Here is a 14,209-nt window from a genome sequence, read left to right on the forward strand (position 1 = left end):
TTTACGTTTTACGTTTAAAAAATTTATGGTTTGCGTTAAAAAAAATTTACGTTTTACATTAAAAAGTTTACGACTAAAAAAACCCAACAAAACAAATAAATAACCCGACTAAAAAAACAATATACGACTCATTTAACAAAAAAACCCCAACATAAAAAACCCGACCAAACCTATAAAACCACAATGTAAATATAACAAAACACGGTGTTTTTGGGTCTAGAACCACCCATTTTTTTATAAAACAACAAAACCCGCATGTACATATAACAAAACACCAAGTAAACCTACGAAACCCCAACGTAAAAACTAACAAAACCCGTAGGTAAACATAACAAAACACCAATTAAACCCGAAAGAATCCGAGGCCAAACCGAGTACTAATATATATATTAATCTTTTTTCTAGTTCTTGAGATTGCATCGACATGAATAATCTTAAATATATCAATGACTCCGATTTACTCCGCCCCTAACTCGGTCCTTGAAACGTCTTGCCGGAATCTCTGTTCGGTACCATATGCCTCATAAAAGGCTTACTTTAATGCATGTTCACAATTTATTAAAACACCCAAAAAAATAACAAACCCATATGATAGTGTGCTAAAAAAATAACCATTTGTATATTTTAACCTTTTAATGCCACATTAAAAATCCCAGTTTTGAAAATTTGATTTACAAATTTCAAAATAAAAATGAAAAAACAGATGGAATGAAAAATAGCAAATGCAAAATAATGAAAGCAAAACCATAGGACTAAAACAACTAACCAATACAAATCAAAATGCATCAAAAGCGCAAATACTGTACAAAAGGAGTGGTTCTTGCTTGAAAGCTTCCCCCTCCTTTTAACCTTTTAAAGAAATGAGGATAGAAGATGAAAGGAGTGGAGCGAGACAAAGACTGATCGCATTAAATGAAAAGAGAGAGGAGGGATTTGACATTTGTGGTAAATGACTAAACTACCCTTTAGGGTGGCAGAATATGATTGGTGGAGAGTGGTTCTCACGGTTCTTACAACTGGGGATGGTTTTCATTTTAGCGGCGCCCTATATATATATATAGGGAGAAGATCATGCGAGAACCACCTCTTATTGTGAAAACCGCGAGAACCAATGTGAACACATCAAAAATGCCTAAAAATAGTTAAAAATCACACAAAAATTTTTTTTTTGAATTTTTAATATTTTTTATAAAAAAAATCGCTACTTTTTTTTTGGGTAAAGGGTATACCCCGGTGATTGTATTACTATAAACCAAAACAGATACAAGTAGATTGGCAGAGTACCAATCTAGTTCAATAGTGTGACATGCCACACTAAAGTAAACTCGCTAAAAAGCAAAACAACGCACCAAACACCTATCAACTATACATCAGAAAAACTATTAAGAGATTATATTAGGTGTGGTCGGACTCATTCAGCAATGATATCTTCCATGTCTTCAAGAGTCTTGAAACCTGCTCATTTACTTTGTACTTGAACGAGTGCAGCTTCAATCGGACTGTTTCAACAATCATATCTTCTAATACTTCCGGCGGACGTAATTGATTGTTAAAAAATCTGGAATTCCGTTCCTGCCACACAAAATAAGCCATGGCCGCCACCACTAACTTGCGGATCACCCAAATCAATCGTTTAGATTTTGCATTAGGGATAATCCAAGCCATGATTTCATCCCATTTTTCATCAATATGCACCATATCTATCTTCTTTCTTATTGAATACCAGATCTGTTTAGTGTATGTGCATTCGAAGAAGAGATGTTCATGAGTTTCCAACCCTCTATTACAAAGGAGACAACACATCAAACTCACCTTACCCATAGCAATATTCCACCCTTGAATTCGGTCTTGAGTTGCAAGCTTCCTTTTATATATCAGCCAACAAAGGAACGCGTGTCTAGGGATATTAAAAGAAGACCACACCATATTATACCAGTTCACTTGTTGTCCGGTTCTCCTTAAAGAATTCCACGCCACCTTGGTTGCGAAAGATTCCATTGAATCATTGTTATATTTCCACATGATACTATCGGTTTTGTGAGATTCAATAGAAATAGGCGGTAGCTGAAATAGAATAGGGAACATGTCCCGCCAAGCGGTTGGCCACCTCCACGTATTATCTTGAACCACATCAGCAACTTTAGTGTATATGGAGAGCCCCTCTTGTCGCATTTGTCTAGGTGTAACATAAGAGCTAAGAGGGCAATGATCACTCCAATTATCAAACCACAAGAAAGTACTTCGACCGTCGCCTATTTTGGACACAAAAAACTTTCGGACAGTTGGTCTCAGTTGAAGTAATTTTCGCCAGCTCCAACAAGCATTATTTGGATTAGGTATATCCCACAAACTTCTATCCTGCAAATGATAAGAGTATACCCATTCCACCCATAGAGATTTCCTTCGCGAAAGGATACTATTCATATGAAAAGCCATTAGGGCTTTATTAACATCCGCAATGCGACGAACCCCCAAACCCCCTTCTGATTTCGGAAGACAAACAACATTCCAAGAAACTTTTGCTTTACCTTTCACGAAGTGCCCTTGACACCATAAAAAACTCCGTATTTTTTGTTCAAGTTGCTTAACGATACTAGCTGGTAAAACGAACACTGAAGCCCAGTAAATGTAAAAAGACGAAAGCACAGAAATAATTAATTGTAATCTACCCGCAAAGGATAGATATTTAGCTTTCCAATCTGTAATTCTGTTCTCCATCTTTTCAACCAACACTTTGCAATCCGAGTATAAAAGCCTTGAAGCAATAAGAGGAACGCCTAGGTACCTGATCGGTAATGAGCCTTCCTCAAACGGCATGATAGAACGGATATTGCTTTTAACTTGATTCGGAACATTGCAAAAGAACACCGTACTCTTCGTGAGACTCGGAATCAAGCCAGACATATCCTTAAACCTGTTTAGCCTATCCATAATGACCTTGACAGAGGTAACGTCCCCTCTAGAAAACAGAAAAAGATCGTCCGCGAAACACAAATTAACGATTCTTTGTTTCTCACATTTTTTATGAAATCTGAATGCTGACTCAATAGACGTTGCTCGCTGAAGCATAGACGTTAATACCTCCATGACCAATGTGAAAAGATACGGGGACATGGGATCCCCTTGACGAAGACCCCTCCTGCCTTTGAAATAACCAAAAATATTCCCATTCACACTGACTGAAAAAGACGATGAAGAAATACACTTCATAATCCATTCAACCATAGTTGGATGAAAACCATATCCCTTCAAAATATCACCCAGAAAATCCCAGTCTACCGTGTCATACGCTTTTTGGATATCTACTTTGAATGCACATCTAGGAGCACCACTTTCCCGATGATAATTATGCATCAGCTCTTGAACTAGCAATATGTTATCCGTAATTCTTCTATTGGGCACAAACGCTGATTGATTCAAGGTTACCAGCTTATCAAGGCCCTCTAAAATTCTATTCGATAGAATTTTAGTAATGCACTTATATAGCACATTACAACACGAGATCGGGCGATAATCAGTAACCATACTAGGAGTTGGAATCTTTGGAATAAGGGCAATAATTGTATGATTCACCTCCTGAAGCAATCGATTAGAAGTGAAGAAATCCTTTATAACAGTACATACCTCTTCTCCAACAATCGGCCAACCTTTTTTAAAAAAAGCCGATGAATACCCATCCGGTCCAGGAGCTTTATTATCACCTATAGAAAACATAGCCGACTTAATTTCAGCTACCGTCACCTCTCGAACCATATGCTCAGCTGCCAAAGGATCCAGCATGTTAGGAAATAAATCCGGAGTTGGCTTCCGTGTTGTATTTCCTTTCTGACCAAGAAAATTGCTGAAATGATTCACAGAAGCGGTGGGAACCTCGGCTCCCTCATACAAGTTTCCATCAGTATCCTTTATAATATCCACACGGCATCTATGATTTCGACATTTCAATGAATTATGAAAAAACGCTGAATTGGAATCACCCACCTTCAGCCATTCTACCTTTGCTTTTTGACTCAAGAACCTTTCTTCATCCATAAGAGCTTCTTGAAAAGATGCCAGTAATTCCGATTCCCTTTTTCTACATTCCTCATCCGCGGGGTTTTGATCCACTTTAGCTTGAACTTCATCTAATGCTTCTCGTAATGACTTCACTTTTTTATGAACGTTGCCTTGTTTGTAGAGAAGGCTACGAATAGGATGTTTAAGAGCTCTCAATTTTTTCACCACTCTGAACATAGGCACCCCCTCAATTTGTTTCCTCCATTCAGATTTAACAATTTCACCAAACTCCTTTTTATAAGCTAAAAAATTCGGGAATTTAAAGGGTTTCGGCTTACTACTTCTCGTACCCGGAAGCTTAAGGAGACACGGCGTATGATCAGAAATTCTATACGGATGAAAAACCGCACAAGAACTTGGAAAGTCGTCCGTAAAATATACGTTAGCCATAACACGATCAATCTTTTTCAGAATACCCAATCCCTTTTTCGGTTTTTGGCTCCAGGTATAATGAAAACCCGAGCTATTCACATCAAAAACCTCCAGATTCTGAACACATTCCTTGAAATCTCGCATTCCAATTGTAATTTTAGAAGATCCCATTGCCATATCCTCTAGATACAAGGAAGAGTTAAAATCACCCATAATAACCCACGGTTTGGTCCGGACAAAATGTTTGTGTAAACATAGACTTTCCCATAGTTTCCGACGTTCCATATAGTAATTATCCGCGTACACAAAGGAGCAAAACATAGCTTTATTAATATCCTTGAAAACAAGTTGAGCATGCATAACTTGAGGAGTAATTGATAGACCATGAGGTCAACATAATCTCTATTCCAACCCAAGAGAATGCGTGTGCCCTTCGAACAAATACTACCATTAGAAGACCAATTCCAAGAACGACAAATCTTCTGACACACACCCAAAAGATTTGAAACCTGAACATGCGATTCCAGAATAGCACACACCTGAATATTATTGGTATTAATGACACTACGAACCTCTCTTTGTTTCAGGGGACGGTTCAAGCCCCTAATGTTCCAGCAAGCAATACTATCCATTGATAACCTTGTCAGCAGGAGTGCTTGCCCCTGTTTTTTCATTACCCGCTTGCATAAAATCTGACGTTTCATTAATTTCTATCACCTCTTCCTCATCCGATATCTCATCTTCTAACCTGGCCTCACCTGAATCAAGACATCCAAACGAATTCCCAAGTTTTATGCTACTCCCCTGAGCTGCATCATTTCGAGGATTAAAAAAATCGCTACTTTTCGAAGCCAAAAAAAAATTTTAATTTTTTTTTTAAAAAAAAAAAATTTTTTTTTGGCTTCTAAAAGTAGCGATTTTAACATAAAAAAATATTAAAAAATTCAAAAAAAAATTTTAGATTTTTTTTTTTTTGATTTTTTTAGATTTTTTTTAGATTTTTTTAGGTTTTTTGGGGGTTTAGTTTTTAGCATTTTAGCTTGGGGAGGGGGGGGGGGTTTAGGTTTTTGGGGGTGGGGGAGGGGGGTTTAGGTTTTTTTTTTTTGGGGGGGGGGGGGGTGGTTAGGTTTTTATTAGCATTTAGCTTTGGGGGGGGGGGTTTAGGTTTTTTTTGGGGGGGGGGTGGGGTAGGGGTTAGGTTTTTTTAGCTATTTTAGGTTGTGTTCACATTGGTTCTCAAGGTTCTCACAATAAGGGTGGTTCTCGTATGAGCCCCTCCCTATATATATATATATATATATATATATATTTATATATATATATATATATATATATATATATATATATAGTGGAGAGTTCAAATGAGAAGAAATTACAAATTAAGAATAAAAAAATAAAGGATACAAAGGTAATTTCAACAAATTATTTAATGAGTCTATTATTTATTTTTACTATTCAAATTAATGAACTTTAATCATTTAATGAGTCTATCTTATAAAATAGTTGTGCATCTTACACAATAAAACAATCGTGCACATGATCTTACATATTCAACGTTTCTTACACTATTAAAACAATGTTTTGGTGTAGGGTACAGAATATGTAGGACTCCAACACTTTTAAATAATTTTACGACTCATAACAAAATATGTGTAGGACATAATACCTTTGAATAATTTTGTCACTCCTAATAAAATTAGTGTAGGATCCAACACATGAATGGTGGTGAAGAAGATAATTATGGTGACATTAATGAGACTTTTGTAACTATATAAAATATTTATTAGTATTTTACATCAAATTGTCTATACTACCCTTAGTAATTAAAGCATTAATGCAAAGTGGATAAAAATAATATCTTAATTCTCAACCATTGATCAAAAAAATATAAGGACTAGATTAATTTATTTTTCTTCTTTTAAGAATATTCTTCTCAAATGAACCTCCCCCTATATATATATATATATATATATATATATATATATATATATATATATATAGGGTAGGGATATGGTAAAAAGTGTCTAAAATGTAAGAAGGGTAAGAAGTGTTTTAAACCATTGGATATTTGATCTAATGGTTGAGATCAATAGGGTATAAAATGTAAATTGTGTTTTAATTAGAAGGACCTTATGTAAAAATTGAAGGGCAATAGTGACTTTTCCAACGTTTCAAATATGGTAACCGTTTCAAAACCCCCATCAACTTCCTAAAGATCAGCGAATTATATGGTAACCGTCATCAATCTCCAAAAAATCAACGAATTTCTTCATACGTTATCATAAATAGATCTATAATCAGATTCATGGCGTGGTGTTTTAAAACAACCGGATAAATTGACTATGATTCAGGTCATGGTGTTTTATCTGGAAACATTGTTCATGTCGTGGTGTTTTAAATGCTTATGATTCAAGTCATGATGTTTTATCTGGAGACATTGTTCATGGCGTAGTGTTTTATCAATAGAAAACATTCCCAGATTTTAAAACACCATGACTATGTTTCAAGTCATGGTGTTTTATCTGGAGACATTGTTCATGGCGTGGTGTTTTAAAACATCTATGATTCAAGTCATGGTGTTTTATCAGGAGACATTGTTCATGGCGTGGTGTTTTATCAATACAAAAACATTCCCAGATTTTAAAACACCAGGACTATGATTCAAGTCATGGTGTTTTATCTGTATACATTGTTCATGGTGTGGTGTTTTAAACATCTATGATTCAAATCATGGTGTTTTATATGGAGACATTGTATAATCAGATTCATGGCGTGGTGTTTTAAAATAACTGGATAAATTGACTATGATTCAAGATGGTCGGAGAAGATGATCTGAATCGGAGATGGAGATGAAACGATCAATCCCTAAAAATTCTCATCGCCAGTTTTTTTTTTCCAGTTATATTGTAAATCAATTAAATGACAAAAATGTACAATTACTAATCTACCCTTTTGAATTAATTAAGAGGAGGGACACTTGTCATTTCAAGATTATTTCTTACACTTCTTACAAAAGATGGACTTTTTACAGGATCCTTTACCTATATATATATATATATATATATATATATATATATATATATATATATATATATATAGGGGAAGTTTCAAATGAAAACCACTAGTTATTGTGAAAACTCGAAAACTAATTAAAAAAGCCAAAAAAACATACAAAAATTTTTTTTTTTTTTTTGCAATCAAAATTTCGCAGGTTTTTTAATATAAAAAAAATTTTCAAAAAAAAAAAAAAATTGTGTAGTGCACATGTGTAATACTGCACATATGTATGTGTACTACACATGTGTATTATTACACACTAGTGCTAATACCCGCGAATTTCGCGGTGTTGAGAAATGATATGTTTTTTTTAGAAAAAAATACGATATACTGATCATAAAGAAACTGTATGCATGAACTTACTATTGAAATTTGAAGTTGATACGATTTGATTTTCTGGTTATAATGGCAATCTGAATTTAAAATAGATAAAATAACAAACGCATTGTACCGGAAACATAAATAAAGGGTGATCAAAAAGTTGATGTAAGGTAATTGTTTTTTCAGATTTTAAATAAAAAGTGAAAGCCTATTACTATAGCACTTATGCTTGCTGGAGTTTCGTAACCAATAACTTGGAATTCGTTTTCGACCAGTTGAAGAAACAATCGTCACCTACGGAAATATGTTCAGCTTCAATTATATCATGCCATCCAACAACACCGTACCTATGTTAGACAAAATATGAAAAAAAATGTTAGTAATTCATATACAAATACAGTGAAAGTTAAATAATAAATAAGATAATAAATTGATTGAGAAACCTTATTTGACCATCAATAATGTGTGTACGAAGATTCTTAACCCAAGTATTTCCTTTAACAACTTTGATGTTTACTTCAGAAAACTCATTTAAACCACTTATGTCAGTAATCAATTTGGAAGGATCTACATTTTGTAAGCACATTAAAAATATGTTAATGTTATTAAATGAAAAAAACTAAAAATAAAAAAAATAAACATAAAAAAGCATAGTAGAATACCAATTCATTAGATACTGTCATTGCAAAAAAAGGATAGTTAGGATCGTCACTAACTTGTCGATAACCTTCAACATTGGTAATATGTTCATATTCTTGCTCAATCAAAGGAGTGTTGTTTAACAAAACTTGACGACCGTGCTTATTGAATATGGTAATATTAAAATCTTTCACGTCGTTTATTTTAAAACACAAAATATTGCCAGGATTTAACCTGAGATCTTCAATAAATTTAAACCAACCATCAGCAAAACAATAATTTGGACCAATCTTTCTAATACGGACTTCCCATTTATGATTCTCGGATACGTTAAGTATAACCTTGTTATCCGGTAAAGGATAATCAAAATGTTCTGGAAGAAAAGTATCTGGTATAACCTGTAAAGAAATTAATTATTATAAAATTTATGAGTATTATGTTTTACATAAATCGAGAAAAAAAATATAAATCTATAATAAAAGTACGTACCATTGGAGTTTGTAAAGGATTTTGAATAATTTTACAAAACGGTTTCCCCCACTCTTGATTTGGATCATGACAGAAAAGGTTGAACTTAAAAGTACGATCACCAAGATAGTTGAAAATAATAAAGAAATATCCATGGCCAAAGTAATTTAAAACCTCAGGCCATCCATCCGTGAAGTAGAATACATCTTCTATTAATTTGATGCGAACACACCATGAATGCTTTTCATCAAATTTAAGGCTAACAGTTGAGGATTGTAACTTATTCGTCCATATAAATCTACTCATACATATAGGTATAGCCTGAAAACCAAAAAAAATAAATGGAAAATTTCTTTAGAATAAAATATCAAACATCAAACAATACTAATAAATAGTTTATAAAAACAATAATGAAAGTTATGTACCTGTTGAAGGGATAGTGGATCAAGTAGAGTTATGATGAAATACGGACCATGACGATACATCTTCACCCAAACACGACAGTTGAGAAAGAATACTAACAATCGAATACTAATGGCAACACATAGAATGAAAGAAAAAAATATTAGCATGTATTTATATGAGAAAATTGGAAAGTAAAATTAAAGATACTATAGAATCAAAAATTCTTATAACTATTTATGTAAATAATTATTAAACTCAATATTGTACAAAAGTATAGAAATTAATGTAATTATTGTAAATGTGTAATACAAATTTGATAGATTTACAAAATATTGCTAGTAATAAAAATTTAACATATTAAAAGGTTTTACGAAATATTAGTACTAATAAGTGAATATATATTTTTGTATAATATTCAAATACATAATGGGTAAAATGAAGAACCTTAGTTTAATATTATGACATAGATAACGGATATATGCCAAATAATAACATCGATACTTAAATATTAAAAATAAAATAGAAACTATAATCATCACATATCATATCAACTCTGCTGCAACACTCCATCATCTTCAATCAACATTCACTTGGCTCAAGAAACCTAAATCGACGGTGAAGAAGAAATTGGTAAAGTAAGTTTACCTACATATTTTCCGATCATTTTAACGGAAATCTCCTCTTTGATTCACACACTTATTATCATCTGAGTTGAACACCAATTTTCGGTTTGAGTGACTTCACCGAAGTATTTCCGGCGATTGTTGACGGTTTACACATGAAATCAGGTTTTTCAGTTTTATGAAATTAAATGTTGTGTATCTTATGTATGTCTAAAATAAATTAGATCCTATTGCATGTGTTTGGAAATATATAATTTCTGTTAATAAGATGATTTGGTTGATATATTTTGTGCATCTTATTGTGAAAATTAAAAATTCTTGATTAACATTGTATTTTGTATCATTGATTAGGTTATAACATTAAAAATCTTGATTAACGATGTTATTTATTGTGTACCTTATGTTTATCTAAAACGGATTACATTTTATTGTTTGTCTTTGAAAGTATAAAATTTAGGTTACTATACTTATTTGGTTGATATAGTTTGTGAATGTTATTGTGAAAAAAATTATGGTTAGATGATGAGATAACAGTTGCTTTGTTATTGTTTATATGTATATTGTATATTGTATTATTCTATATTGTAAACAAATATATACATCATTGGTTACAGGTATATAAAGATGAGTTCCTCATGCATAACTGTGTTAGATGATGATTACTCGATGAAACTGGTATGTTACAATTGTTAGAAAATAAAGTAAATCTAATTTGTGTTAGATAATATCTTTAACATAAATTTAACAACAGGTACTGCCAATTGACTTTGTTAAGAGTGTATACGGTGATTATTGGCAAAGAACTAAAGTAGTGATACATCATGAAAGTGAAAGAAGTTGGACAGTTTATTTGAGAAGTATAAGCGGGGAATCGGTTATAACTGATGGTTGGAAAAATGTCGTAAGGGATCTTCAGTTGAAAAAACAGACATTGTTGCGCTTAAGGATAATGAAAGATAAAGATATTCACATTGATTGTTTCGTCAACAACATATGTGGTGAATCTTTCGTAACAGTAAACCGTTACGGCATTTTAAAGATAATAGTAAGTATACAACTATATATTAATCTATTTTTCTTTATAGTTGTAAAATAAATGATATACATATATATTTGAGAGTAAAATGCTACTAAACTTTTCAGGTGATTCCCGAAGCTTATGTTACAAAATGTTACTCTTACACGCCAGTCAACGATTATTATAACATATGTGCAGCAGGTCAGATTTGGAAAGTTGAGACGGACAAAATAAATGATAATTATGTTTTTACGAAAGGTTGTCCGAAACTATTTGATGATCTTGGGATAGAAGATGATGATATAATGTTGTTGATGAAGACGGACAGCAAAAAATTTGAGATAAAGATTTATCGTCGAGGAGTTGAAGTTGTTTTGAAGAAAAAAGAAGAAAGTGAAGATGAGTCTCTGATGGAGATACCTAAAGACACATACTACAAAACCGTCCAGTTTGTAAGTATTATCAACTTAAACTATAACAGTTTAGTAATAATTACGTCTCTTTTGCTAATATCTTATTGTATAACAGAGCTTCGGTGATGATGATGATGACTCCACAGATGAGATGATTTCTGAGGTAATAACCTTATATTTATGTAGATTAAAACACATTACAATCAGATGTTGTAATTTTATTAACTATGATACACAGATTCATGAAAGTAGTAAAAAACAGGAAGTGATTAAGAACATTGCTGGAAAAGAAAACTCAAAGGTAGAAACAAAGATTTCGAAGACAGAAGAGACAAACAAAGCAAAAAAATATGATGTAATTATTTAAAAATTAAAAATAAAGTATTAGTTTCATTAATATATATAGACATATTTAATTAGGCGTCAATGGTTATTGTTATCTAAAGATAGCGGTTATCTTAATAGGTTACGAAGAAAGGAAAACATGTAGAGGCATATTGTCATGCGGAGGTCAGTAAGGAGCTGATATGCAGGACAGAATTTGAAATGGAAAAGGTCTCAACAGATGGAGAGATAACTCGGAAACGGATGGTACGTTTATCATAAATAAACAATATGTAGTGATCAACATTTATTATTAACTTAGATTTTATTCTAAATATAATGTATGTGTTCAAAAAAAGGTAAAGGAAAAAAGAAAGAGGGATGATCATGGATTGAAGATATTGGAGGTTGAAGGAAAAGTTGTTGCAAAAACAACTATTGTTGACAAAATTGGAAAATATGATTTCACAATGAAAGGAGAAAACCGCATGGTATGTATTTTTTACATAAAAATCAGAGACTGAAATATTATAACATGAATATGGCTGATTGAGTTCTTAAATACGGATTTGCATGCAGAGAATGCCTGCTAATGTTGTAAGAGCAGCCGCATTCAGAAATAAATGTCATGAGTTAAACGTGAGGAACATGAAGGGAAAAACAATCAAAATGAATGTTAGGCGCCAAAAGAATGGAAATGGTGTAAGGTATGCAATCGAAGGTTGGCCGATGTTCATGAAGGAGAATGGACTTTGTTTGGGCGATAGACTGCATTTCACATTTGTAAGTTCATCAAATCTCCTGATCTTGTCAAACGTGGATGGGGTTAATGCATGTTAACAGGTAATCTAATGATGAAGGTGTTTGTGTAGAACAAATGATGACTGTTTTGTGATCATGTTATTAGGTTTACTCTTTTTTGGACAAAGTTTCTATGGTTATGATGTTTTATTTTGTTCCTAGGAAGTTTGTGGTTAAAGACAACTACTATTATATCATCCAACCAAGTACCATAATTTTGAATGTAATTAACAGTTGGTATCGTGCATAAATAGTTGTTGGTTATCAATGTTTAAATATATCTATTTACAAACTAACTTGTGTTTGTTTATATGTGGTTCAGATTGTTTATATAAATTTTATGTGATATATATTACAAATGAAATGTAAAAAATAATATAAAGTAAAATGGAAATATAAATTTCGGAATAAAGTAATAAATAATATGACAGTTGGATATTAATATTAAAATAATGAAACTATAAATCAAACTATAAATTTGAGAATATCTCTTTGTATACAACATTTGTAGTCTTATTAGTAACGTTCCCCTCAACATCTAATATTAACATCCTTAAACCATCCATGCTTTTGACTCTTGAAACTGCAACATACAGCTGTCCGTGAGTGAAAACAGGCTGCTTTAGAAACAAACCAACCTTAGATAACGACTGTCCCTGACTTTTATTTATCGTCATTGCAAAACACACAGCTATGGGGAATTGCCTTCTTTGAAGCTTGAAAGGTATTCGTTTGTCAGAGGGGGAAAGATTGATCCTTGGTATAAAAGTTCTAGTACCAATATTATTACCAGAAATGACTTTTGCTTCAATAATCCGATCACCAAGTTTTACGACTTGTAATCTCGTACCATTGCACAGACCGTTTTTCTGATCAAGGTTACGTAAAAGCATGATAGGAACACCAACTTTTAAAACCAACTTATGATTCGGCATTCCTGAAACTTTAAGACCATTTAGAACATCGGGGGGGGGGGGGGGGGGGGGTAAACATTGTGTCGAATATGGTCAGTTACATTCTCAGATTGGCAGATGGAATCTGAACTTAGATACTCTTTATGATCACCAGGAAACATTGCTAATAAGGTATCATTTATCTCGTGAACAACGTCGTTCTTAGGAGCAAGTATGGCTCTTTCCTGAAAATAATTTGGATCATTGAACGATTCAAGTATCGACGGATACACAAAGTTGATCAGATTACCAATAGGGTTAGTGGACTCAGTAATCAACAGTTCTTGAGGTATATCAATAACAGCTTCTCCGTCGTTGCGACCACCAAGTTTTCCCTCGCCAATATCCAAAAGCCATTTAGCAAACTCTTTTGTCTTGTCAATATCACCATGATTCATGCCAACAGTGAGCCTCATGTTTTTTGTTAGCATTAGTAACTTGCATTTATTCCATATATATATGACGAACTCAGGGAAGCATTCACGATATCTTGTCTAGAGCCATTAGGAACAACAGGAAGAATCTGTCTAAAGTCACCACCAAATACAATTACCTTTCCTCCAAATGGTAAAGCTTCGCTATTTGAACAATCAGGCATCAATATATCTTTTAAGGTTCTATCCAATGCTTCAAAGGCATGTTTATGAATCATTGGAGCCTCATCCCATATAATAAGTTGTGTTTTTTTAAAAGACACGCAAGTTCAGATCCAGGCTTCATGCAGCAAAGAGAATCCTCATTTAGATTCAGAGGGATGGA

At 33.0% G+C, this 14,209-nt stretch overlaps 1 protein-coding gene across 1 annotated transcript; it reads right to left on the reverse strand.

The window, feature by feature from the left end:
- Positions 1 to 12,967: 12,967 nt before the first annotated feature.
- Positions 12,968 to 13,866, reverse strand: LOC110881575 (ATP-dependent DNA helicase PIF1-like). The gene is made up of 2 exons (XM_022129791.1): positions 13,513 to 13,866; positions 12,968 to 13,366 (listed from the first exon to the last, which is right to left on the reverse strand). Exons 1-2 carry the CDS (start codon positions 13,864 to 13,866, stop codon positions 12,968 to 12,970), a joined length of 753 nt encoding a protein of 250 aa, XP_021985483.1.
- Positions 13,867 to 14,209: the final 343 nt, after the last annotated feature.

This window comes from Helianthus annuus, chromosome 10 (assembly GCF_002127325.2).
Source record: "Helianthus annuus cultivar XRQ/B chromosome 10, HanXRQr2.0-SUNRISE, whole genome shotgun sequence".
Classification (NCBI taxonomy): Eukaryota; Viridiplantae; Streptophyta; class Magnoliopsida; order Asterales; family Asteraceae; genus Helianthus; species Helianthus annuus.